Raw genomic sequence first — 26,405 nt, 5'->3', positions numbered from 1 at the left:
TAATGAAATATTAATTCTTGCTAAGTGGCCGTATAATTCATATGAAACCACATACCACTGTCTCTGTTAGTGTATGCAGTTAAGTTACTTATTTTGTGACTAATCCCATGAATTGCTCCTTAAAGATCCCAAATGCACAGGGCTAGATGCTGAACTGATACTACTTTGTAAAGCCACATTTGGTGAAAACAAACTCTTCTTGTGCAGACAAAGAATCAGTTTAGCCTGTTGGCCCTGAAGTCCAACAGTTTTAAGGACTGTTTCAATGTCTCATGGGATGGGATTGCTTTTACTCACCTCTTTCTATAGCCAGAAAGGAACAGAGGGCATTTCAGCCCAGCTATAAACCCTTGCTTTGCTTCAGTCCCACATTTTACAAGCACTGTACTACAGCTTTGGTCAGAAACCCAAGGGCTTCCAATGTAATGCACTTGTCATATAACTTCTCTGCAAGGTGGGTGGGCAGCACAATTAATTTTTAAAAGGAATAATGGCAGCCTGAAGGGAATTGTCTTTTAAGAAGACTGGTAGTTCCAGTGTGTTTGTTATACCCCCGTGAAAGGGATAATGGAATGAGCACGGGGCTTGTGGAAGTCTGTTTGACTTCTTTTAGCAGTAGACCCAGAAAGAAAACTCCATATAACAAATTTCTCTTTCGCTTAGCTTGATCCAGTGATCAAGAGTTCATATGAGCACAACAAGAGAGAGTATTGAGATCATATTGTGTGCATCCAGGATCAGCCAATGTGCTGTTTGAATGGATAAGTGTAAGCACTGCCAATTATTTAAATAAAATGCCTTATGATAAAGGCGCTTCTCAGGAATGCTTATATCTGCATGATTTTATTTTGGCCCTGCACGTACTTCCTGAGTGATCTTAAATGGGTCAATAAATCCTTCTCTATCGCTGTTCCTCAACTATAAAATAAGATAATAGTGCCTTGTCTTGCTTTGGTTTTGCGGAGTAAATGTGCTTCATGGAATGGGACTGTTTCTGTGTATTCATACAGTGTCTCTCTCCTTTGTCAACCTGTCAGTGCCATTCTTACACAAATACTGCTAACGAGGGAGCTATTCTCAGAGTGATTCTACTTTACAGGACAGAAAATTGCCCAGATCTCTCAGATAAGAATTAATTTTCCTCCCTATTCTTTATATGTCTGCTGATTTGTAGGTAGGTTTTTAAAATTAAGTAATTGCCAGTGGTCTCCAAGGTTCAATAGCTAATTTCTGGATTGAGATGGATGGCATTTCATGGCTTAATAATTATATGTGTCTTGCCCGCTCCTAGTTTGTGCTCCTTGTGTATTCTATCATTAAAAGTTTTCTCTTTGAATCCAGGAAATGGCGTGTTGTATTTCCAGACTATCTCCCCTTTCAGACAAGAATCTTTTCGTTAGACTGAGAGAATTAAGCACTCATTACCAACTGAGTTTAAATTATCTTTCCAATCAATCAATTTATTGAAAAATCCATTCAGATTCATGCCAGCATATATGAAGTCATCACTGAGAGCTCTCCTCTAGTGGCACTCTGTTGTATGTGGAGAAGATGTTGGAGTAGTATCTCTCTCAGCTTGACTGACATAAAATACCTATAAACTGACCACAATAGGTTTTCTATTAGAGTTCTGATCAGCTGAGCAGAAAAAGAGTGTAATTTTTATTTCAAGCTTCTATTTGCATAGCTAGCAAGAAATTTGACCTGGTCAAATTTTATCTGAAAGCTTTTCTAAGAAAAGCAAGAGAATCATAGGATTCCATCATTATAAATGTTATACATCTTTTAAAAAATCAATAGAATATCTATGTCTATTCAACACTAACATTGCCAGATTTCTTCCTTCTCTGCATTTTTGTGCTTATCTGGTCATCAAAAAATTATTGAATGTTGTTCAGACGTGTCTTTCATTAACACAAACAATAAAACCATTGACAACATATTCAAGCCTGACATTGGATAACTGTGAAGCACTTTTTTTAGAGCTGCTAAAATAAAATATTGTATTTATGAAATTCTTTTCCCCACTTTTTGTCTCTGAAATTTCACGAAGATGACAAAATTTTCCAAAAGTTGTGCAATTCTGGAAGCATGGAATATAGGAAAAAAAAATAAAACCAAAACTGAAATACCTGGTCATCTTAATGGAAAGTTTTGAAAACTGAATTATAAATGTCTTCTGAAGAGTGGGTAAATAAGAATAAGTGCAGTAACCACAGTTAATAACAAACAAATGAAAATATGCAGATGGTACTGCATACTTTCTAAGGTACTGACTTGCTTGAATTTTAAGCTACTGCTATAAATAGCAATGAGACACAGAGAAAAGTGGAAAGTGAATAGAAATTTGAAATATGGATAGGTAAAAGGACATATAGTAATACCACAGAGGCAATGTAGGTGACCTTCATTGTAGTAGGTTGTGAAAGTAGACAGATGTCTATTTTGGAGGATAACCTGTCCTTCCCTTTCAAACTTCTCTGCCATCAGAACTGGGGGCCAGGCTCTTGTGGCCCATGATCTCTTGCATTTGCATTTATAAGACTTCAGCTGAAGGGCTGAGAATCTCTCGCAAGACTTGATCAATTACCCACTGTTCCTAATTATAAAGCTCCCAGGGAAGTACAAAACTGAAAGATGCAGTCTGACTGCAAAGAAGGTGTAGAAGAATTTCACAGGTACAAAAAGATGAAAGAAGAGTTACTGGAATTCTTTTCACCTGCTTTGTCCAGCTCTCGGTGATGTGGGAATTGCCTGATCATTACAAGGGAAGTTCACAAGACTTAGTACCTTACAATATCTGTTTTCATTTGAGCTCTTACATCAAAAGCCACTCTACAGAACAAATATCTGCTAAGAGAAGCATATAGTTGTTATTTGTGAGGCACACTTGGAGACTTTTGTTAGTCTTTACTGTTACATCTAGAATTAAAATCCTAAGATGATCTATTTGTCCTTCTTTATTTTTGTATTTCAGTATATCTGTGTTGCTCTTTTTACTGGAATGCTCTTTTTAGCTGGAATGAGACACGGTGCAAAAGTAATTCAAATGGTCTTTCTCTTTGATTGTAGGATTACAATTTAATTTTCTATGAATGCAGTGCATATTCTGGGTACAATGTGGAAAAGTCTGTGCTTCACTTAGCTGGGTAAGAAGAAAATGCAACGAGTTCTTTATGTGCCTGACTGCCTTGTAACTGATGACATTGGGAATTATTTTTGTTTAATTCATTTTATGGTATATTATCTTTATTATATTATATTATATTACATTATATTATATTATATTATATTATATTATATTATATTATATTAATTTTAGGTACTCAGGGTGGTGAAATATTCATTGCTTTTAAACTGCTCTGTAGCCTGACCCTGTTGCTCTGACTGAGCAGTTGCTCAGGTTCATAAAGAGTTATGCTGGAGAAACTCTTTCTAGATCCAGAAATATCTGGATTGTTGTGAGGAAAGCTGAGGGCCTTGGCAGTTGTGATAATTCTTGCAATAATTTCCTGAAGGTATGAAGAAAAGTACATGAAAATGGATGCTGCTGACTCCTTGCAGCAGGACATTGGATATGCTTCCTTCTTCCCTCTGCTCATTACAGCTCAAATTCTGCTGTCTGCCTGGGGGCTGGGAGGCAGAAAGAAGTGGATTTTTGAAGTTATATAAAGGCTAGAGGTAAAGATTCAGGAAAATATAGCTCCTCTGAGCTACTTACAGAGGTGAAGACACTGATAATGAGTTGGTAAATCTCTAATATTTTTGTGGAAATCGGTGAAATTTTGCAAAAGTGTTGGTAATTGAGAAATGTCTAGGCAGCCAGATTTTTTTTTTTAGTTTTGTTCCAGCCTTAAAAGTAAGACATGAAAGTCACTGTTTTGAGTCTCTGTAATATGCAGTAAATGTTAACAATCAGCACTAACTAGATTTTTCTAACTAAATGAGCAAAGGCAGTTGTGTGATGCAGCCACCATAATTGTACTTTTTTGTTTCTTAATTCACAAAATTTTATCATCTTCTGTTAAATCTCTGGAAAATTTTATACTCTTGGGAAAATGCTTTTTTGTTCGTTCTCTTGTGGGTTTTATTGACTTTTTTTCTCACAAGTTTTCTTTCTTTGCCCCAGGACTTTAAAAGAACATGAAGATAAAGTGAAAGAGAAAACCATCGAACTTCAATCTGATACGAACAAAAAGTCATGCTGTATGAGACAATAAAATGCTGAGGCATGTTTAGACAAGTCATACATTTATACAACACTACCTGGCACTATCAGACTTGCTTTTATCTTCCAAACATTTCTTCTGCTGTGTTCTGAGTGTAGGTGTAAGTGAAAGTTAAAATCTTTTTATGATCTGATCTTGCTTTTATAGATACTGTCTTTAGTTAATTGACAGTGTATTTGGGGCAGTAACAGTCTTTTATTTTGTTTGATGCCTAACACCACTGAATCCTGCTTTGTCATCAGGCTTGTACAAGCTGCCACATTATTAATAAGAAGAAATAATATTATGGGGAGAAAACTATTTGGATTATGAAGTAAATTCTCACCAGTGTGAATGAGTCATCCTCTGAATACTGCTGATTTCATTTCTGTTCAGACCTTTAGATCCTGATTTTGTGCTAAGCTCTCTTTACAATTTTTTTAAAATTGCCATAGGTGTAGTTGTTTGTAGTTCAAAACATGTTAGGGCTGACCAAAACAGCTCTTTGTCTCCAAAAATCTGTCACAGAAAGTGTCATAGAAAATTTTGGAGGTAGAATTCTCAGAAACAGCGGATCTTATTTTGAGGAAGATTTTGAAAAACTTACCAGCATTTAATGAGTGAAAAATCTCACCAAAATCCAGTGACATTGCTATGTTAGCAAAGCTATGAAACAAATTCCTCCTCATGTAACTAAACACTTGACTGATTTTTCAAAAGCAGCTGCTATACCACATTCCTCCAGGGCCTGATAGCACTGAGACACATTTTGCCCGTGGGGATGCACTTCAGAAAATCATGGCCCACCCTGGATCATAAGAAACGCAAATGTCAATTATCTTTTGAAGATTTTGTGAAATATCTATGGAAATAAGAAACTTGAGAGTGTGTCACTCAGCTACCACATGATCAGCAATTATTCCTGGTGAGATATGTCTTCACTGCATCCAGTTGTTTGTGGTAAGCATTCACGAGCAAGTATTCACACTGGTGAGCTTGTTTGGAAAGTAGAACCCATGGCATAATTTATTTCATTAAAATATCACACAAGATGGTAGATTTCATTATATAAAACTGTTACAGACCTTATTCTAGTTCTAAATCTATTTTCTAAGTGTTTTTGAAAAGTTATTTTTCATTTATCTAATGAATCAATATGTAACTGAAGAAGAATGTTAAGTACTAGCTCAATAGGGAACTCTATTTTTGGATAAAAACTTTGTCGGTAATTAACTGTGCTCTTGGGATTTCAGTCTGATCAAAGATGTTTATCTAGAAGAACAGAATTCTATTGTGCCAAGAACAGCACAGTAGGGGTTTATAGACTTTCCCCTTCATAGAATTTCTATATCCATAGCAGCACTCAAATGCCCTTTCCTATGACTTGGGATCCCTTCCCTATCAGATAAAATAACCAGGGGTTTACTTCTGTCAGGAATGATGAATGAACTAAGCAGCCCAGGATAAGCTGATTAGTAAGAGTTTTTCCCTTGTTGATTCCTGAGAATCTGCTCATCTGAATGAAATAAGCTTCCCTTGCCTTCAGTGAGGTGCCTAAGAAGCTCTAAAACACTCAAAGAGCAAAATGAGTATCCATTACTGAAAATCAATAGGCTTTCTGTTCACTTCCCAGGGTTGCTTCTTGGAGTCCATTACTGGTTGTGGAGAGTTGAGTCACCTTATCGACTGTGGCATGTTACCCATCATGGAAATCTTAGAACTGAACCATCTATGTTCAATCCTGGCTGGAGCTGAACTAATGCAAACTGTTAATTTAAACATCAACAAAACCAACACTTTATCCCAATTTCAACTAGGAAAGAAGTGTCATCAGTTTAAATACGGGCTCTGCTAATTGACTTTGAGTGATCTGTTCCCCCACCGATATTGGAACCAGCAATATTTCCTCCAGCCTCTGTCAGCCTCAGGAAGACAGTTTGAACCCTTAGTTTCAGCTTTCCTGCCCATGATTCTAGCCCAACAAATGCCCAAATTCAGATCCTTAACTTCTTTTTCCCTGAAGTTCATCTTAATTTTGAAGGACTGTGACTGGTGAAGTGGATTTTCTTTCTGTGACTCCCACGGGATCATTTTTATTTGGGTGTCTTTTAGCGTGCACTGAGACCCTGCCAACAGGATGTACACAGTTTGAGAACAGGCAATGCTAAGAAGCAGCTGAATCCTGGGATGAGGGGAATTTTTTTCTTCTACAGACAAATCTGGTGCAGTCTGGGACCCAGGCAATGTCTTCCATCTCGGATTGATAGCCAAGGCCACTGCTGATCCTTTTTGGAAGTCGAGCCAAATCCCAAGCTGAGTGCACATTGCGAAGGTGCGGATACACACACAGCACCAGCGTCATCAGCCGCACAGACAACAGAGATTGATGCCTTCACTGCTTGTCACCCATGTATACACAAGCAGCATTCCTATAAATATGAAGACAGATAACCTAATCCTTCTCTTCCTTTCCAGCAGATCAAGACTGACGTTTGCTGATGAAAACGTGCATATACACAGCTCCTATGGCTTGCAGTGCTCTCTTTCTCCCACTGTGTTCTATACCTCTCCCCAAGATGAAGCAGAAAATAAGGTTTAATGAAAAGACTGGATGTCCTGCAGCTATGGGGCACAAGGCTCATTCAGACAAATTCTGACCAGCAGCTTGGCTGCATACAACTGGTCCCTTTTATTCTACCTTCTCTTAATTTTTTTCCCCCATGCTTATTCTTCTTCCATCTACCTTGACTCCTCCCCTTCTCTGTCCTTCATTTCCCAAGGAAACAACTTGACCCTAGTTGCCTTTCCCTTATTAGTCCCAAGTTTTCTGCATTTGTACCCACATACCTATTTATTCTACCATTTCCTAACTCACCTAGAGTTTATGTGTTATTATTGATATAGTTACTGAGGTGCTTCTGGCCTTGCAAGTTTCCACTCCCAAAAGAGTTCCCACTATTTTCCTCCAATTATTTGTGAAGTTACTGTGTAAACTCCCCCTTATCCACGTGGGAAGTCCAGGCATTGCTCACAGTGCTGTCTGTAACAACTTTCAGCTTCTCACTCTGTTATTTGCAGTGTTCACAGTTGCTTTGTGTCATGTCCAGTGTTTCTCATGGTCTGTTTGGTTATCTAAACCTCAGGCCAGGGCTTACTCACCTGTTGGCACACCTGAACAAACAGCAGTTACTGGTGGATTCAGGCTCACTGAAGACAGATATGAATAACATGCTACAAGGCTCTGCTCCTGGGCAGATTCAGTTGTCCAGCTGGCCATCAAAGTGGTGTGGGAATTGCCAGGTTCCCATATTCCTGGATGCTAACTGTGCTGCTGGGTTGCTGTCTTCTGGCTCTCCACCAGGGTTTCATACTTCCTGAGGGTATTTTTCTGTTTAGAAAGTTAATACTGATTTAACAGTAGTGAAGCTTCCTTTTCCTATTTTCTTTTTTTTTTTTTGCCCCATTTTTCCATTCCCGTTCTCCTTTGGGAGAACTTTATCTCTGCCTGGTCAGGTGCCCAATTCTGACAAAACTTTGGTTAAGCACAATACAAAGTCCATTTACATGGATATTAACAGAGTGCTCCTAACCCTTTGGAACTGGATGTCCATGAATGACTGTGTGCCAGTCAAAACAGGTTCCAGCCTGCCCAGGTGTGAATGGACCAGCAATGGAAAAAAATCATTGCACAGTATAACCTTCTTGAGAGAAGTGTACAGCACCTCCTCACATACCAGATTTAAGAAATAACATGCAGGTGTTAAAATGGGAACACTCCACACACAAGGAATAGGTAAGGAGCAGACCACTTTGAAGGAAGTTTGCCTCTGAAACAGCTGCAGTCAGTGGTCACACCTCACGCTGGAGCAGGGACAAATGAGGAAGAGAACAACTGGCATCCCTAAGCCCAGGACAACTGGAAGCATTGGGATCGAATGGCTGAAACCATATTACCTGGGGTGGCAGAAAGCATTACACACATCCTCACAACTTCTTGTGCTGCCTGTTGGCTCCTTGGACAAATTCTGACAGACAGAGTTGACCTCATAGTGAAAAAAAGGAAGCTGAAACTTGGTTGCAGAGGAGAGAAAAAATGTACTTGAATACATTTGGTATTCAATGGTTTACACTCTTTTTTGGTTTCCCCCAGAACCTCAGTCATTGAAAAAAATTTGTGTACTTTGGTAGTAAATTAACTCAAGTAAAATTTCCCAACTTGGGACCATTTTTGTTTGCAATATCCGTATATTGGCAGAGTTTTCTATCATGTGAGATCATTTTGGAATAAATTCATTTTCTCTCTGCACAAGTGGAATCTTGTTTTAGAAAGCAGAAACATGCTCATAAAGCTCATCAGTGGCAACTTCCTGAATTCATCCGCAGCTGTTGAAATAATGGGTCTTTTTGATTATTGAAATTACAGGAATTGCAGTAGCACTCATACACTTCTGAAAAAAGAAGAGAGTTGGGTACTTTGGCCTGTTTACACATCAAACAACTAAAGTTCTTTTAATATAAAGCTAGTAAAAGGCACCTGATTATTATTTGATGAAAACAGGCTTCTCAAGGGGAAAAAAAACAACCCAGTAGGTTAAGTTTACAGAGCAGGTGTAAAAGTTAATTTCTGTTACTAATCTGAAATATTGTATGCAGTGACACCGAATCCTTCCAAATGTACTAGAAGTTGAAGGACATTGGATTAGTCAGATAAGCATTGCTTATTTCCTTTCAGACACTGAAAAGGGAAGTATTTCAAACAAGTCCAGCTATACTGGACAGCTGTGTTTAGCTTCTGCAGTTGTCAGTGCCTTTTCTGCCACATCCTTCTGCTGAGCACAATCATTACAAGAAAAACCCGGGTTCAGAGGAGCTTTCTCACTGGAAATGTCTGGTTTTCATGGGTTGAACAGGAAGGGAGTAGGGGATCCTGTGGAACTGAGACATTTGAGTTACACATTATGTGGCTCTGAACCTTACTCCAGCACTCCCATTACCTGAGCTGCTGTTTGTGTGTGTGTGGGTAATGAACAGTGAAGACCCTGCTCTGTTTTGCGTGATTGGTGACATTAGTGTGTTGTGTATGCATCTGCACCTTTGCATTACATACTCAGCTGAGGTTTTGGCTGGGCTTGCAGAAGGGAAGAGCAGCAGCCACAGCTACCATCCCTCTGTGGCATACTGTGTTGTGCCTGGCGTTTTGCTTTGTGCCATATTTGCCTCACATTGTGAGATCCGTGTTCTTTTCCTCAGAGCGTACAAAATACGCTTTTTTAGGTCTTGTGTCACTGTATCCAGCTTAATTTTTTTTTTCCGTCTTCTTAATCATCTCATTGCAAAATGAGTATTATCAGCTTTGGAACATCAGTCTGCCTATTTGCAGGATTCAGTGCTGCTGCAGCACTACACTTAAATCTTACCTTTTCAGAGCAAATCAAGTCTATGAACTGGGAATGTGGATATTGCTGTGACTGTACAGCTGCTGTTAAGGCTCAGGTGCTGCTCTTTTCAGAGGATAAGAGTACTGGGTAGGTTTGCAACTCTATTCCTGCCAGTCATTACTCCTCCATTTTACCTTTTACAAGTTGTTAGAACCCTGCAACAAGCCATTTTAGGCCTTGGCAGAATCTCGAGGGAAAAAATAATAAGAGAGAAGAAGAAAAAGACAGAATTCTCTCCTGTGTTAGTGAGCTCAACTAGCCCAGCAAAATCTGACAAATACCACACTTAGTGGGAGGATATGGGCGGAAAACACAGCTAAGATCACAGTTTTAAGAAAAGAAATGTAAGAGGGGTAGGCAGCCCATTTTCAGTACCAAGAAGGTGTTTAATTGTCTTACCTCATTGTAACCTCATCTTTAAATTATAATAAATGGAACTGGATGTGAACAGTGTTTCTCAGGCAGCCTAAGGAGCTCAGTATTGCTGTGGAGTTTGGATACATCTGCTGGGGGCTGAAAAGCCTCAGGACTAGCAGTACATAGGTCAGAGGTAAGGAAGGCTCTGCAAAGCAAAGATGCCTCCCCTGAGAGTGTGACTGAACTGTTCTGTTCCTGCATGGCCTTCTCCCAGTTCTACAGGTGCAAATGACTGAACTGCATTGAACTGCACTACTTGACAGTTTTGAGCAAGGTCCTTTGAATCTAAGCTATTAAGGCTCATCAGTCGTCATAGCAACCCTGTATTGTATGGATTTATATTATGAAGCTGTAATAAGGCTGTTGCTCATCCCTCCGAAATGAGGCATAAATCACTAATGCAGCTTCTCAGTGACAGGACTTCTTTAAGTATTATTCTGACAGAGAAACTGATTTGCATTAAATGACATTTCTGTCAGAAAGACGAATGATAGGAGTGAAACTTTCTACAGGTATGTTACTGGCATTTTTATTTGCAACCCTCTGTGGAGTCACCTTCTACACTGAAATAATTTGTGTCATTAGAAGCCCCAGGGGAGGTTGTGCAAGGAATTACTAAACTCAGGTAAGATGTGTGAAGCCCTTGCTCTTGGCTTGTCCCATGCAGGGATTGCTGCACAGCAATCGAGACCTGCTCAAATGATTAAATAGTGGATTTTTGTTTAATATTTGTTCCTCACTGACATGGTTCTTGTGTAGAGCAGTAGCTAAATGTACCTTTCTGTTGTTGCTGTGCAGACAATGCAGCTGTGCAAACATGGTATACTTAGATTTCTGTTGGGTGCCGTTGGTCAAGAAAGTGATGTCACGCACGATTACAGACATCTATCAATGATTAAAAATTAACTGCTGGAAGGTTTCAAAACTGTAATGCTAAATAAGCTAGGCATGGTTTATGGTGAAGGGATTTGTTTCCAATTTACTGATAACTCATAAAGTCCTCATCCTTGGAAGTGTTCAGAACAGGTTTTACACAAAGCCACAGTGATTTGACATAGCGTTGAGGAAATTTCTGCTTGGACTAGAAACCTCCAAGGTTTCCTTACAACCTACATTTTGGTGGTACCGATGGAAAAAAACCCCAAACAAATAGCATTTGAGTTAAGCAGACTGTTTTGCATGTCTGCTTTGTATATCAACATTAAAGTCTAGCAGTTAATTTAAGATCACCACAACACCTGCAACAGAGCTTTTAAGGGTGTTATGAAAGCACTTTGTGGTGTGAGACATCTCTAAGAAAGCAAATGTCCGTCCTGTTTTCCAGAAGGGCAAGAAGAAAGGTCCAGATAGCAATGAGCCTTACCACAATTCCTGGGAAAGTGGTGGACAGCTAGTCCTGGAAACCATGTTGAGATACAAGAAGGACAAGATGGTGATCAGGAATAATCAGCATGGAATTATAATGGGGAAATAGTGCATAACAAACCTGATAGTTTCCACAATGAGATGTCTAGCTTGATGGATGAGGGAAGATCCATGGATGTTGTTTAACTCAGCTTTAGTAAGGTTTTTGACACTCTCCCATAACATCCACATTGACAAGATAACAAAGTGTTAGATAATTGGACAGGAAACTGCTCTGAAAACCAGCTGAATGATGGAGATGGGGGGGGGGAAGGGGGGAGGGAGGGGGTTTTAAAGCCCGGGGGGCTTTATTGACAAGAGGGATCTTGTCAGTAAATGAAAATACTTGATGGACTTTAGGAATGAAAAGAAGGGAGTCATACTCTCCTCTGGAGTACCCAATGATTGTAGAATGGGCTACAGGCACAAACTGAAACCCATGGAATTCCATCTGAACACAAGAAATTATTTAATTATTTTTTTCTTTTTTCCTGTGGAGGTGCTCAAACACTAGAATAGTTTTCCCAGAGAAGTTGTGGAGTATCCATACTTGAAGATACTCCAAACCTAGCTGTAAATGGTCCTAAGCAACCTGTTCCAGCTTGTCTTGCTTCAGCAGAGGGTTTGGATGTTTTCAAGAGATTGGTGAATCACAGTGGTACTTTCCATCTTCTAAAATTCGAGCTATCTATAAATGTTTGAACTATTGTGGGACTGGCAGTATCTCCAGGCCAACTAGATTTATCCTCACTGTCATGGGTATTTACATGAGTGGACTGTTGTAAGAAAGACGCATGACACATAGGCAAGTAAGAGATGAGGACAGCTTAGTAGAAATGTTTGATAAAGGTCTGGTTTTGGATTATAAGCAGATTCCACAAAGGGAATCCTATATATCACTGAAGTACAAGCTAGAAACTTGTCAGGATGAAGATAAAGAAACAGCATATTATGCCAATACTGTTGGAGGAAGAGGAATGGGAAGAACATAACATAGTACCAATGTTCTGGCAAGCAGAAGTGAGTTTTGCATTTGGACCCATGAACATTAGGTTGCAAGGGTCTAGGAATCTGCCAAGATGGAGAGTAGATATCCTGCTGTTTAACAGAATTCCTACTTAATGGTATCATTTAGCAGCAGAATTCAAATAGAAATTTCTCCCAGAAAATGTTAGGCCTTAATGTCTTCACTACTTTTGTTAATGGGTCCTGTCAGGACAATTTACCCAGTCTTCTGAATGTTTTCCAATTATTTCCTTAAGTTCTTTTCTCAGTTGCCTCCACATCTTTACTGGTAAAGGATACCTTCAGTTTTTGAATTCTGCTGCTTCCATACCCTCAATTCATAGCTCAAAATGTATTGTCATCATGTGTTTTGTTGTTGGCTACTTGACATACAAATATTATCCATCACATACTGTTGCTTCAGCTTCACACAGCACTTAACATTTCTTGCTATCTACTTTCACCCCATAGGAAAGCAAGCAAAATAATGAGCTTTTTTTTTTTTTTCTGAGATACTCCCTCGGTGGCGATAATAGCAATTATATTTGCTTCTATCATATCTCATTAGCTAATGACATTGATTTTTCATGCCAATAGATGTGAAAAATATGCCGTGATGGTGATAAAATGCCTCTGCTAAGTGATTGGCATTTCAAGTTACTGTTAATGAGCTACGTGTGCCTTTCTGGGCTGCCATTTCATATTCCTGCATCAAAATGGTAGGGCATGCATGGTTCATGATTAAATTCTGTTGTGACCTTAACACTGGGGTCCGTTTCTGGTTCTAGGGTCGTGTTGTGCTGGAAATGCTGATGGTTCATTTGCGTAATTGGGAAATGGCAGGACACAAAAGCAGAAGAGGACATTCTGTTTTCCACATGATGATTTAGGGGTCGGCTCAGGCTTGATCTTACTGATTGTTGTGCTTCTAAAAGGCTGCCCTTGGTGATTCAGATGAATGTCTTGGATTGTAGCCCAAATCTGTGTACTGTTGGAGGAAGTAAGACTGATTTCGTGTTGCAGTTGTTATCTCAAAGCTAATATGGTTTCTTTCTGTGTCATAATCACACTATAGTATCTCCCCAAGCTTTCTCAAATAATGCTATCTTTATGTTGTTTGCATCATCACTAATCCTCATTGTTTGTTTACACTCAAAAATGAGAAAAATATCAAACATATAAAGAACAGAGAAAGGGAAGGGATTCAGGAAAATTGCATTAGTACCTGTAAAACCTGAAATACTTGCAAAGAGAACAGCAGAGATTTCAAAAATGTTGTGATCATAACAATAATTTTCTTTCCTGTCAGTTGTATCTGGACCATAGAATATATATATATATATATATATATCTACATATATATATATTTTTTTTTTGTCTAAGAGTTGGGTGGTCTGGTTTAGCAGTCATCTGTGAGCAGTAGTCTGCTTCTTTCTCTGTCTCAACTGTGTAGAACACATTTTTTACCTTTTTTGTGCTTATCCCCAGAAGCAGCAGCTATTTTCAGGGAACACTCTTGTTCCCTGTAGGCGTACTACTGCCCTGGCTCACCCCAGTCATCATACTGTGAAGAAATACCAGTTTTCTGGGAAATCTCTAGCTGATGATTCATGTTGTCTTTACTCTAAACTTATTTTTATATCAGGTCTAAAGCATCAGGTTTTTTTCTTTAGTTGCTTTTTAAAAAGATTTGTAGGTACTGTTAATTCGCACTTAATTTCTAGGAAGTTTAGATGCCATCGAAAGGATTTGTCTTCTACATGACTCTCTTGTGTGCTTAGCAGATTAAGATCTGAGATGATCTCTGAGAAATGCTGAAAATAAATGTTTCAAAAAAAGGTAAAAACCTCCCACTTTTCCAGTTGGAACTAGTCTGTGAATGCTTCATGCCTATTGAAAAAGAAATCACCTGGCTTAGTTGTATATTCCAACTACGCAGGTGCACACACTGGCATAAACTTAGACTTTATAAGCCAATTGAAATTGCTCATAAAATGTGTCCTCCATGCCACCAACACAACACATAAGAACACTGTTCTTTTTTAAATAGTGATCCTTGGGATTATATTTGTTGCAAAACTCTTAGATGCATTTGTTAAGCACTGTGTAACAGCAGCAAGAGTGACTGTTGGGGGGGAAATGGAGGAGGAGGGATTACAGGTGGATAGGAGGTATAATTCATATAAAAGGCTAAGAAGCAATCATGGATTTTGTAGGGAAGAGGGGAGTTAACATGAGGGGTCTAAGGTGGGAACTAATTGTTTCTTCCAGTACCTAATAGGGAGTACCTAACAGGGAGTTACAGTGAAAAGACAGCCAGGCTTTTCTTAGGGGAAAATAGTAAAACTACAGGAACCAACTGTCCCAGGTTAAAACAAGAGTAATTCCAGTTGAATGTTAAGTGTCTCTGTGAGATTATCACAACACCAGAACAGCTGCCCAGAGAGGCTGGGGAAGTTCTTTGCTCTTGGAAATCAAAAAATCCCTGAAAGGTTAGGTTTGGAAAGGACTACTGGAGGTAATGTAGTCTAATCGCCTGCTCAAGCAGAGTCCCTTAGAATCCATTGCTCAGAATTAGTTTCCAAGTGACTTTTTAATATTTCCAGGGAAGGAGATTCCAGAACCTCTTTGGCCAATCTGTTCCAGTGCTTGGTCACCCACACAGTAAAGTTCTTCCTCATGGAATCATTGAATATCCTGAAGTGGAAGGGACCCATAGGGATCATTGAGTACAACTCTTGGCCCTGAACAGGACACCCCCCAAGAGTCACACCTTTTGCCTAAGAGTGCTGTTCAAACACTTCTTGAACTCTGTCAGGCTTAGTGCTGGGACCATTTCCCTGGGGACCCTATTCCAGTGCTCAGTCACACTGAGTGAAAAATCTTTTCCTGATATCAAACCTAAACCTCCCCTGACTCAGCTTCATGCTGTTTCCTCGAGTCCTGACACTGACTCCAGGGATGCAAAGGTCAGTACTTTCCCCCCTGCTTCTCCTTGTGAGGATGCCAAAGACCACAATGAGGTCGCCCTTCAATCTCCTCTAGGCTGAACAAACCAAGGGACAGGCTCATGTAGAACTTCCTGTGCATCAGTTTCTGCCCTTTGCCTCTTGATAAGGATCCCTGAGAAAAGTCTGGACTCATTCTCTTGGCACTCTCCCCTAAGGTACTTAGAGACATTGATATGGTCTCCTCTCAGTCTTCTCTTCTCTTCTCGAGGCTGAACAGGCCCACCTCCCTCAGCCTTTCCTCATAAGAGAGGTGCTCCAGTCTCCAAATAATTCTTATTCCCCTCTGCTGGCCACACTCCAGAAGCTCCATGTCTCTCTTTAATGAGGAGCCCAGAACTGGACACAGCAATCCAGATTCGCCTCACCGAGACTGAGTGAAGGGGCAGGATCTCCTCCTTCAACCTGTTCATTGACATTGACAATGTTCTTCCTAAGGCACCCCAGGATACCATTGGCCTTCTTGGCCTCAACAACACACCTCTGGCTCATGGGCAGCTTGTTCACCAGCATTCCCAGGTACTTCCCTGAAATGCTGCTTTCCAGTAGGTCACCCCTGTACTTTCAAATCTTCCTATCTGTTCTTCATTGTATACATAGAATACTTGGTATCCTTTATAAACTTACCTTCTAAGTGAATGAAGTTATCTATAATCAAATCTGTGTGTGTTAAATTAATTTCTGAATTAATATTAAATTTAAAACAAATCCTGTTGTAAATAATCTCTGAGAAGGTTCTTCAAATCAGCACTGTGGTAAAAACAATTTGTGGGTATTACTGGGTAAATATTACCACCTTAGGTAATATTCTTGTTCACATTTTGGACAGTTTCAACTCTTATTAGAAGTCTAAGACAGTATTAGAAGGCTGTAAACCTTTAATTCTGCAAATAGAATGGTCCACAGAGCAACCCCTGCAAAACCCACACCTGAAACTAATGACATCTGGCAAGGGCTAATTGGTGCTGGGAATAAGTTCTTATGAGAATAGAGCAGTACTATGCTGCTCTTTAGAGGACCTTGGGAATACAGGGTGACCCCCGTAACACTAAGGACTGCTTCCTTAATCCTATCAAGCACTGCAAGTGTGAATTGCCCCCTGTGCCATTTTTTGGATGCTCTTTGTTTCAAGTGACAGAACAATCCCTGAGAAGGGTTTTAATATTTTTGCCTTAAGATCAGAGTCAAGACAGAAGCGACCTGTTTTCTCTTTTCTCCAGCACTGTGTTACTCATCAGGGACAGTCTTTTGACTAAGTACTGTACTTCTGTACAGTACTCTTTCTCACACTCTGTCCTCAGCTCATGATCTTTTCCTTGTCGGGAAGGGAATTAAATGTTTTAAACCTGCGTCTGTTTCAGCTCTCAACAGTAATTTTGTCATTATATTTTAATGCAAAATTTGAAAATCAGTGGCTTTGGTTCAATCCTGGAGTCCACAAGAAACCTTCTTATTCAAGCCTTGAGAACATGAGGCTCAGACTGTGTGGTGGTTATCTGGACTTGGATTGCTGAGGAAAGCCTTGTAGCTGATTGCACCTGACCTGCAAGGTCTTTGCATACCTGTTTCACTAATGCTGACCTGATCCTATGTGTGCTGAACTCACCAGTGGTTTCAAAACCTTGTTGGTAGGTAACAGCTTTAATGACCTTGCAAGCCTGCATTTGCTTTTCCATCACTGGGATTTGAAGACACTCGGCACTCCAGCAGGCACTCTTAGTTCTTTCTGTGATGGAGAAATACATGGTATTTTTTTTGATGTGAAGAAAAGCACAAGCTAATTTTCCAGGACAGAATGTTCCTGAGGTGTGGTGACCACCTCAGAACTGTGCCATTAATAATATCAGTCAGGATGTAATCCTGCAACACTGAAGTAAATGGGCACTTCAAGTACTAAGGCAGGGTGGCCACTATGGAACAGAGACCAACACTTCACTGTCAGCAGTTGAAAGATGAAGCAGAAAGGGCAGTCAATGTACAGCAGTTCTTTAATACTTCTCAAACTGGTTAATGATCTGTTCTGATCAAGTGGGGGTTTTTTTGCTGCTTCTTGACCAGTGCTTTTTGTCAGGCAAAAATGACACATTCTCAGTAAAGACCCTTGGGAATCTTCTTTTTTTAATTTTTTTTTTCTCTTTTTTGTTGTTGTTGTTTTAAATAAGGTATGAGATTTTTTTCCTTCTTTGTTATTCTTTTAATATTAAAGTTATTAAATATTCATGTAGTGGGCTAGAGATGTGGATGGTTTGCAATACTTTCAAAGTATAATTTAGGCAAACAAAGTAAGAGTCTTTCCTCTTTCAGTAACAGTCATCTCAGTGATTAGTGGCAAAGAAGAAGATGAAAACATTGTTTGAGTATATTTTTATATAAATGGAAGGCCTGAGAAAAACTGTGGTAGATTTCCATACCTTAAATTCCTAGAATCACAAAAGTGTTACTAGAAAGGAACTTGTAGATGTTTTCTTTTTTCCAGTCCATTACTGAAAGAGTAGCTGAACTCATTCCAAGAAAATGATAGCAATATTGGACAGACGAACTTGATTTTGTAAGGAAAGTTGTTCATCCTCAACCCAAAAATATGAAAGAGGGCTTAAAACAACAGTGATGGACTAAATTGCAAACAGTATCTTTTACTGCTGAATTAGTTTAATTTCACTCTACATAGACACCATTCGATAGAATCTCTAGACCATATTCTTTAGACCATAAGAAAATGGAGGCACTATACAGTTTCTGTGGAGGGAAAATCAATAGAAATCGGTTTCTAAAAAGCGAGAAGTTGACAAATACTAACAAAATGCATCTTCAAGTATGCTTTATTTGCAGGTGATTAAAAATATTTTTAGGCAAAAAACTAGTCAATCTTATCCAGTACAAGATAAAACATGATTTAGTGCCTAATGCCAGACTGACTGGAAAATGTGTAGATAGGACTGGTGATGCAGTTGTTGATGAATCACATGTGATTAAATGGCCCACATTCATATAGTAAAAAGACCTGATATGTACATATGAGGAATTATAAGCACTTAATATTTTAACAATAAGCAGGAGATTTTGTACAAAAACCAAGGGACTCAAGGGGACGGGAAAGCTACAGACATATTAGTAATATCAGAAGCCATCGACATTTTTTTTAAAGACATTAACTTGCTCCTGCAAATTACTGCACTCTTGAGAATAGTATGTGCAATTTAAAACTTATCTAAAACATCACCCAAAGGTAACACTATTTCCTATTTTTTAAAAATTATTTTGTATTAAGAATTTTGCAAAGAACTGAAATATGGCATGGCCAAGAAGCATGAATTATCCACCATTTCAGAGACTTTGCATTCATCACATTTAAATACTAGGTGTCTGATTTCTGAAAGTCTCATGCAAAATCCAGCTATAAAAACTCACCACAGAATATTTTCAAGGATAAAAAGCTAATGTTTTTTAAAGCTCTGACAGACATCCAGTTGTGAAGGTGAATTTCAAAACTAATGGTCCACATTTTCAGAGGACATTCAAAAATATACTTGTTGAACTTCCTGTAAATGCCCAGCTCTTATCTACACTTTGCATGGAATATTTACCAAAGCTATAACATTGGACAGTTAATGGAATATATCACTGCCTAGAGTAGTGCCAGAGGTAACATCATTATCTTTCCATAACTGCAGAATGAGAATTAAATAATCACAAAACAAATTCCTATTATGAAATGACTTTTTTTTCCTCATGTACAATATATATATTCATTTATATTGAATATAAGTCCAGTAATACTATCACAGTAATGTGCTGTAGTAGTCTTTCATAGTGAGAAAACTGCCCTAATCATCTTTAACATGCAAAGCTTGGAAGAACCAGAAATTCACAGTAAGTAATACAATTTGTATATGCATCTTCTGCCATCCTAAAGTTAACCAGAACACTCAAGACTGTTGCTTATTTTTTTCCTATGTTTAACAAAAGCTACAGTTCTGTATACTGTACATTCACAGTGGGATCCCAGCCCCCTGTACTATCTGCAAGAAAGATCAGGTTGCCACCCTCCATCAGAGTAAACATTCTAGTATTTAATATAATAATCTTGTGAACAGTTGTTCCTAGCTTGAAGCTCTGCAGTTCAAGACTTGATAAAATTCTCCTTTTCATCTCTCTGAAAGGTTTCTTGCTAACGCATTTTGTAGTCATTAGATACTGACATTTCACATAGCTGTCCTTTAAAATCCAAGTCTACTGTGAAATCCAGGTCACGCTGTAAAAAGATTTAAATGCAACATGTAAGTAAGACCATAAGTTTAGTGTATTAATTCAGTTATCATTGTCAGGTTTGAAAAGAGATTCAAGAGATCCCTGCAGTGGTTTCCAACTTCTTGTTTTTTAAATGGTGCTAATACTGAGAAAGCAGGCTGTAAGATGTGTAACAGCATTCACCATACAATCTGTGCTTTGGTCATATTTCTGTACTCTTCCTGAGGTGGATCTAATGTCCTGGTTACCTCCTGGTTCAGGAAGCTTCTGAAATGCTGTTATCATACATGTCCTATGAAAATTTTTGAAGGGTGTCCCCCATTGAGATGTTTTTAATTTAGGCTAAAGGGCTTTCCCACCAGGGGTTGTTCCAGATTACATCTAGCAAACTTCCCATTGTACAGAAGCCCTTTGTCACTTTTTATCTTATAATGACACATTTTTAGGGAAGAGGCACTACACAGCCCTACAGAAGGAAGCTGTGTCTATGCCAGCTTTTGAGAAACTTCATGTTTCAGAAGAACAAAGCACTAGCAAATCCTTTTGAACCAATGTGGTCTCTCTCTTTTATTACAACTATCAAGAGAACATTAATTTTAGCGCCTAAATCTGCATTCATACTGCTGTGTGAAGAAACTTGAGATATTTTACTCATTTTTCCCCTGAAAGAAAATTGATACATTTAACCCAAAAGAAAATATTCTAATCCCCCTAGGAAAACATAAGGGTAGGGAAACAGATTTTTTTCCTCTTGCAGCAAGTAGCTTCAGGGGTGAATATGTTTGTTTTAATGCCAAGTTAATTTTGTGTTTATTTCCCCCTCTGTATCAGCACTACTATATCAAATCCGTGCTTGCTATAAAAATGGAAAAGCAATGCAAAAAGGGAAGACAATGACATGTTAAGATTTTTTGCAGTTAACGAATGCAAATTTTCAACAATTACAACAACTGCATAGATTGATAACCACGTTATTTTAACTACTGTTTACTGTAATAGAAAAAGAAGAGATACTGTTCAAGATTTTTGGCAGAAAATGGTCCAGTGTTTCTCCCTGAAGCCATAATTCTCATGTCTAGTTCTATCTAGCCACAGGTTGTCTCTCAGACCGTGTCTCGCAGTCTCCTTACTGTGAGATAAAAGAAGCACTAGGGGGATTCAGCCCATAGCAGAGAGCTTGAGGATGTTTTCAGCAGTCATAGTAGCGTGATATCCATCATGCTTTAGCTTTAGTCTTAAATAAAGCATCTGTATTTTCTATGGAAAGGCACAATTTCTAAACAACACTTTCACTCAATTACTGAGTTCAAGCACATTTGATCGGTGAGTTCATACAAGTATTCCTCTGAAATGTGTTACTTAATTTCCTGTTGGACTGTCCTTGGGTACCGAGTGGCAAATCACTCAGTGCCCATAGATGTGGAACTGAAGCACTTACTCTTGATCATCTTGTGTTGGCAGAAGGGATCTTTCCACTGATTTCAGTGACAGTGTGAAAAACCCCTTGCCTTCTTGTGTCAAAACATGAGTCAATCTGATTGCAGAGGGCAGCTGACTCAGTGATGTATTTGAATCCTTTCTCCCTTCCCAGGCTAGGCTGCTTGCAGGCTGACTTCTTAACATTAGCAGTGCTTTATCATTGCTGTCATCAGCTTTGTTGAAGCTGTGATTGGAGCTCTTACTAATAAATGTGAATGCCTTTAGCACGCTCCTTGTTTTACTCCCATGCATTTTCTTTATTGCTGATCATAGTTTATGATCAGTAGAGGTGGAATTAGGATCAGGGATGCTGACTTACCACATTTTTTGCGTTTGGTTTCATGGATATAGTCCCATAAATTTCTTCTCCTCGTCTCACAGTTAAATAGTCCTCCAAGTAGAAGACAGTTTGCTTCCAGTGAGTATAAGGAGCATCAGGTGCTACAAATATATATGGGTATCATTTATTGAAATTTCTTAAATGCCTTGCAAATTAAATTATGACTTGGAAACAACTGGGAAAAATCCTTTCTTTTCATAGAATGCTTTATGTACTATATTAGCAAATGTACTTTACAACACAATTCTATTGGCTGTCTGTGGGTTGTCTTCTAATTTTTATTGGAATATGTCATATTTGAATCACACCCAGTAAGAAGGATTCCAAAAAAGGGGTTACAGGGACAGATAGGCACATTTTTATGCTTTTCTTTCAACCCACACATGTTCGAATTGGAAAAATCTTTACCACTAAGTGCTTTGAATTTCAAAAGTCTAAATTAGTTAGAAAAACAATGATACAAAAGCATGAAGGAAAGGTTCATCAAAAATATTAATCACAATGTTTCAGATGAAACATTTGGCTAGTATCCCAAAAGAGCAAATTTTATAATTTCCAGGAAGATGGAGGGATGAAAAGGCACTTGCGCCTTGATCTCTTTTGGGACTATTAAAAGGCATTTTGGGCAATTTTCCAGAGATGGAAACTGGTCTAAATTAATTTCTAGTCTTGCTTAGCAGAATCCCTTTGATGACCCTTTGCTATTTCAGGCTTTTAGTTTGCATCTTTGGTTCTATTTCTGATTTAAATTCCAATCTTTGAGCAGTGCCTAAGGAACTTGCATTGGTCACTTCTTGTTCCCACCATTCTTGCAGTCAAGAGCATCTAGGAACCTAAGAACAGCTGTAGGACCTCAAAGACTTCCTAACCTGGCAGAATAAAGCCTCTGATAAATTTATTTTTCTTCTATTTGTATCCCCCAGTCACATGAGGTCACTGTATTTTATGATTATTAACATTATGTCATTATTGTTCAATAAAATAATGATCTTATTTCAACATCAATATTTTAAAAAAAATTACTTGGCTTTGAAAATCGTTTGTGACGGGGAAAATACTGATGCTTTCTAAAAAAACTGGCAAGACAGGAATTTTTAACTGTTTTCTAAAATTCTAGAATCAAAAGACCAGTATAAAGCAACATTTTTCAGAAACTGTGCTGACAAATTGGTATTTTTGAAAGGAAAAGAATTTTACCAGATAATTTCAGTCTGTGTGTCCAGATGGTTTGAATGACTGTTAATCTCAATTGTTACATGAGATATCTTCTTGTAGGAGTTCAGATCCAGACTGTTTACTATTTGGACATGGCTGCATAAAATTTCTAACTGAAAACATGTTAGACCAAAGTGAAATTGAATTTATATTCTAAATCATAACTTCTGCCTTGTACACACCCATGTAGTTGTGCACATGCCCCTATGCAGGGCCATGTTCCCCAGGAAAGCCTGGCATAACTGGAAACCTGTGCCGCAGGAACAGGGTGGGGATGTGTGTAATGCAGGCCCAGGTCTCCAAATCCACCCCAAATTACACACTTATTCATAATTTATATAAATACATATCAATGGAGCGACATTTTGACACATCCTACAATCTGGTGTATTTTACTGAATTCAGTGCAGCTTTGCCAACAGACACCAGGTGAGAATCTTTTACCAGCCTTTTAGAGAGTGGTGACCTTCAGCAGCAGATGCCCAAACAACCTTTCTATTGAGTAATTCTTCTGCACCTACATTATCATGATAAATTGAACAGAGGCAGAGAAACACGTCACCCTCCTGTCTACACACAGGCTGTCTACAGGATGAGGTTTTTGCATTTATTGCAAGATTCTCTGGTTTATTCAGTCTGGTAAATGATGCCTTAAGGGAGTGGAGTTATTCCTTTATTTCCTTCTGCTCACCAAGGCAAGTTAGAGTTTCACATCTGGGTTGTTAGAGATGACTCACATAATCAGTATGTGTGTTTTTATAGCTTGGAAAAAATGGTAGTTTTGCTCTAGACTTTGGGGCAAGCTTTGTTGAGTTTTGGATTTAGGGAAAACTACGATGCAGAGCTGCTATCTCTCTCTGAGCTGATAATTCTCTGTCTAATTCGAGAAACTTGACACAGGATTTAGATATGACTGGTGAGGGACATATATTCACAGGCTGTAGTTCCTGCTGAGCTCTAAGATTGATAGCCATTGTGAAATTATGCCTCAGTTTCTGCAGAACTCCTATAAGCAGCTGTCCTCTCCCCATCCTGCTCACCTCCCCCAAAATTATAATAGTTTTTATCACTGAAATTCAAACATGGTGGTACATTAAACCTTCCCATACCATCTAACCAGCAGCACCGACAGACTGATAGCAACAGAAATGAAATGAAAAGAAATACAGATTACCTGTAGAAAATCCCATCTTCTTGTGGCACTTTGTAAATTCAATATTAAAATAGGTGACCAAGGCATGAATGTAATCATTGCGCTGAATTTGCAGGCAGAATGCAGAAGTAAATTCCAGTTCTTCAGTCTTCACTGTATATATATCTACTTCCTGTTTTGAGGAGAAAGAAAAAGACATTTACATGCAGATGTCTGTGACTCTCAGGTAAGTGTTAAATGAAGTACTAAAGTACTTCATTTAATAATCAGAACAAAGACATCTGGCAGCCTTTTAGCACTGTGAGAAATCAGAGGTATATTCTAATGTATCAGTTAATGAGCAAATGATCCAGTTATCTGACTAAGTTGACCGACTCACTGAAGAGTGTGTGTTCTTGGGAATGACAGGGAGGGGCAGCAGGAGCTGGGGAAAATCAGGGTAAAAAGGTGCTCTGATAAATACGGGTAGATGTTGAAATGGAGATAGAAGTCCAGTTCAAGACCTTTTATCATCAGGGACTGTCAGCATAAGGAAAGATGTCAGAGTTGGGTTTTATAATAAAAATAAACTTATTTGGTTTTGCATATCTGGAAAGTGACTTGACCATGTCAAGCAGTCAAAACATTTGAGGAACGAGAGGGGCCTGCTTTTTGATGATGATGCTTTCTAGTCCTGTGTCAGGGAACTGATTCCAAAGAGTGAACACAGGGATGTTACTCTTGAACAAGACAGAAGCAAATTATGTCAATCGTACTATGGCTCGATTGCAGTAGTTGGAAGCGACAATGTAGTCTCCAGGATAGCTTATTTCCATCAATATTTAAATCTCACTCTTCAAAGTTTAAACTGTGTTTTCCACATGGATCTGATTTTCCCAGCTAGGTACTGCTTTTATCTGGGCTGTTTCCAAACCTTGTAGTCATGATAGGGAGGATGGTAAGTCTGAAGAACTATTCTAATGCTGTGGGAAGTGTTTCCTATGCACTTTCTGCTACCATCATTGCTCATTCTCATTGCTCTGGTACCCGTATTGCTCATCCATACAGGGAAGCAGAATTTTCGTTGGCAGGAATCCAAATTTTCTCTACCAGCTGGAATCAGGAATTGTGTCTCTGACCTCACCAGCACTTCTTAAGACTTGCAATGCAAAAATGGAGAACAGTCTGGACCGCCCATTAGAGGGCTCTTTTTGCCTCTTTTAGGGCACATTAGAGGGCTCTTGTAGAAATTGCCTTCTGTAATCTAAGGTAAGACTGCAAAAAGAGACATAGAAAGATGCAGCCATATTTCAGTTACTGAGGTCTTTGCATGGACCGCACTTGTGTTTCTGAGACTTCGAAAACTTATGGGGAGATGATTTAAGCACGTCATAGTTTTGGCCTGTCTGGTTAACGTTATTGTTCAAGAACAACTTAACCATAATGAAAATTATTCTACTGCATTGCAATGGCACCCTGTGGCACTAGTGGTTATCAGTATCCTATGCATATAGCTGGTCATTTAAAGCTGTGACAACCTTCAAATATTTTTGGTTTTTACCCCTCAAAAGAGGGTAAGAAAAAAAGCATGGTAGGAATGACAACTTCTGAGGTCTCCTGGCAGAGTTCCATAGCAGCCTGCAAAATTTGCTTTGCCAAGCTAAACTGGACTGGTGGGTGATAGCTGCAGACTTCTGTAATTTTTTGGTGTGTTTTTAGTGATCTCACTGTGGGGAAATTGGGACTTGAGTCTAGTGCTGAGGCACATAAAAGGGAACTAGCTCCCTCTCTCTGAGCTGTGTTGGCTCTGCAGGGTAAAGTGGAATCAAAAGCACTAGGAAATATTTTTATTAGAGAAGTCAGTAGAAATTTCTCAAAAATATTAAACAGATGTCCTGAATAAACTGTTGATCACTTTTGAAGTCTGTTTTTTAAGGAAAGAAACAGTTTTTTTACAATGCAAGGTAGCAGACAGAAGTGGGAGCTTTTTAATTAATTAATATAATTCTGAGAATGGCTAAGTTTGGTTTTGGTGAACTCTTTGAATTGTACTCTGGCAACTATATATTCTTATATAAAATGGCAACACTCAATACAGCTAACTGCACAGGACACAAATGATAGAAATTGGAGGTAAGGTTACTTCTAGAGTTCCATGGCACCTCTTTCCTGATCTCCTTCCCAGAGAGTCAAGTTACTCAGCTAGGATTTTGTGAGCATGGAAATAAGCAAAACATGCAAATCTCAGTGGATGTCCTAGTTTGGTGGAGTTTTTAAGGTTTTGTTTGTTTGTTTAATTGTTTATTTTGGATCAGAGAAGAAAACACAACTAAGTATGAAACAAACTTTTCCATTTGTTTGGCAGTGTTACTGAAAGCAGTAGGCTCCCAGCAGGACACCTGTACACTTATTCCTGAGTTCACTTACTGATTCTGTGGTTTGAAGATGCTTTATCCTCACTACACTCCCTGTCTGATTTGGTATGGAAATTAAACAGAGGACTCCTATTTG

The 26,405-nt window shown here is 38.8% G+C and overlaps 2 protein-coding genes across 5 annotated transcripts in view; one reads left to right on the top strand and one right to left on the bottom strand.

The window, feature by feature from the left end:
- Positions 1–4,220, top strand: part of CRACR2A (calcium release activated channel regulator 2A) — a 42,555-nt gene extending 38,335 nt beyond the window's left edge. The window contains exons 16-17 of the mRNA XM_062513626.1: positions 3,073–3,149; positions 4,130–4,220. Of these exons, the coding sequence (XP_062369610.1) occupies positions 3,073–3,149; positions 4,130–4,220 (168 nt within the window). The remainder of the gene's footprint in view (positions 1–3,072; positions 3,150–4,129) is intronic.
- A 13,026-nt stretch (positions 4,221–17,246) lies between these two features.
- Positions 17,247–26,405, bottom strand: part of PRMT8 (protein arginine methyltransferase 8) — a 58,174-nt gene continuing 49,015 nt past the window's right edge. For 3 of the 4 annotated variants that reach the window (XM_062487420.1, XM_062487419.1, XM_062487422.1), the window contains 3 exons: positions 23,937–24,087; positions 21,527–21,648; positions 17,247–19,732 (listed from right to left, as the gene is read on the bottom strand). In XM_062487420.1, the coding sequence (XP_062343404.1) occupies positions 19,649–19,732; positions 21,527–21,648; positions 23,937–24,087 (357 nt within the window). In that variant the 3' untranslated portion in view covers positions 17,247–19,648. Of the gene's footprint in view, positions 19,733–21,526; positions 21,649–22,779; positions 22,876–23,936; positions 24,088–26,405 lie in introns of those variants that run through there. The other variant, XM_062487421.1, reaches the window with a different exon arrangement.

This window comes from Cinclus cinclus, chromosome 2 (assembly GCF_963662255.1).
Source record: "Cinclus cinclus chromosome 2, bCinCin1.1, whole genome shotgun sequence".
NCBI classification, from domain to species: domain Eukaryota; kingdom Metazoa; phylum Chordata; class Aves; order Passeriformes; family Cinclidae; genus Cinclus; species Cinclus cinclus.
The sequence above is the reverse complement of the archived record's forward strand: the minus strand, read 5'-3'. Positions and strand labels throughout refer to the sequence as shown.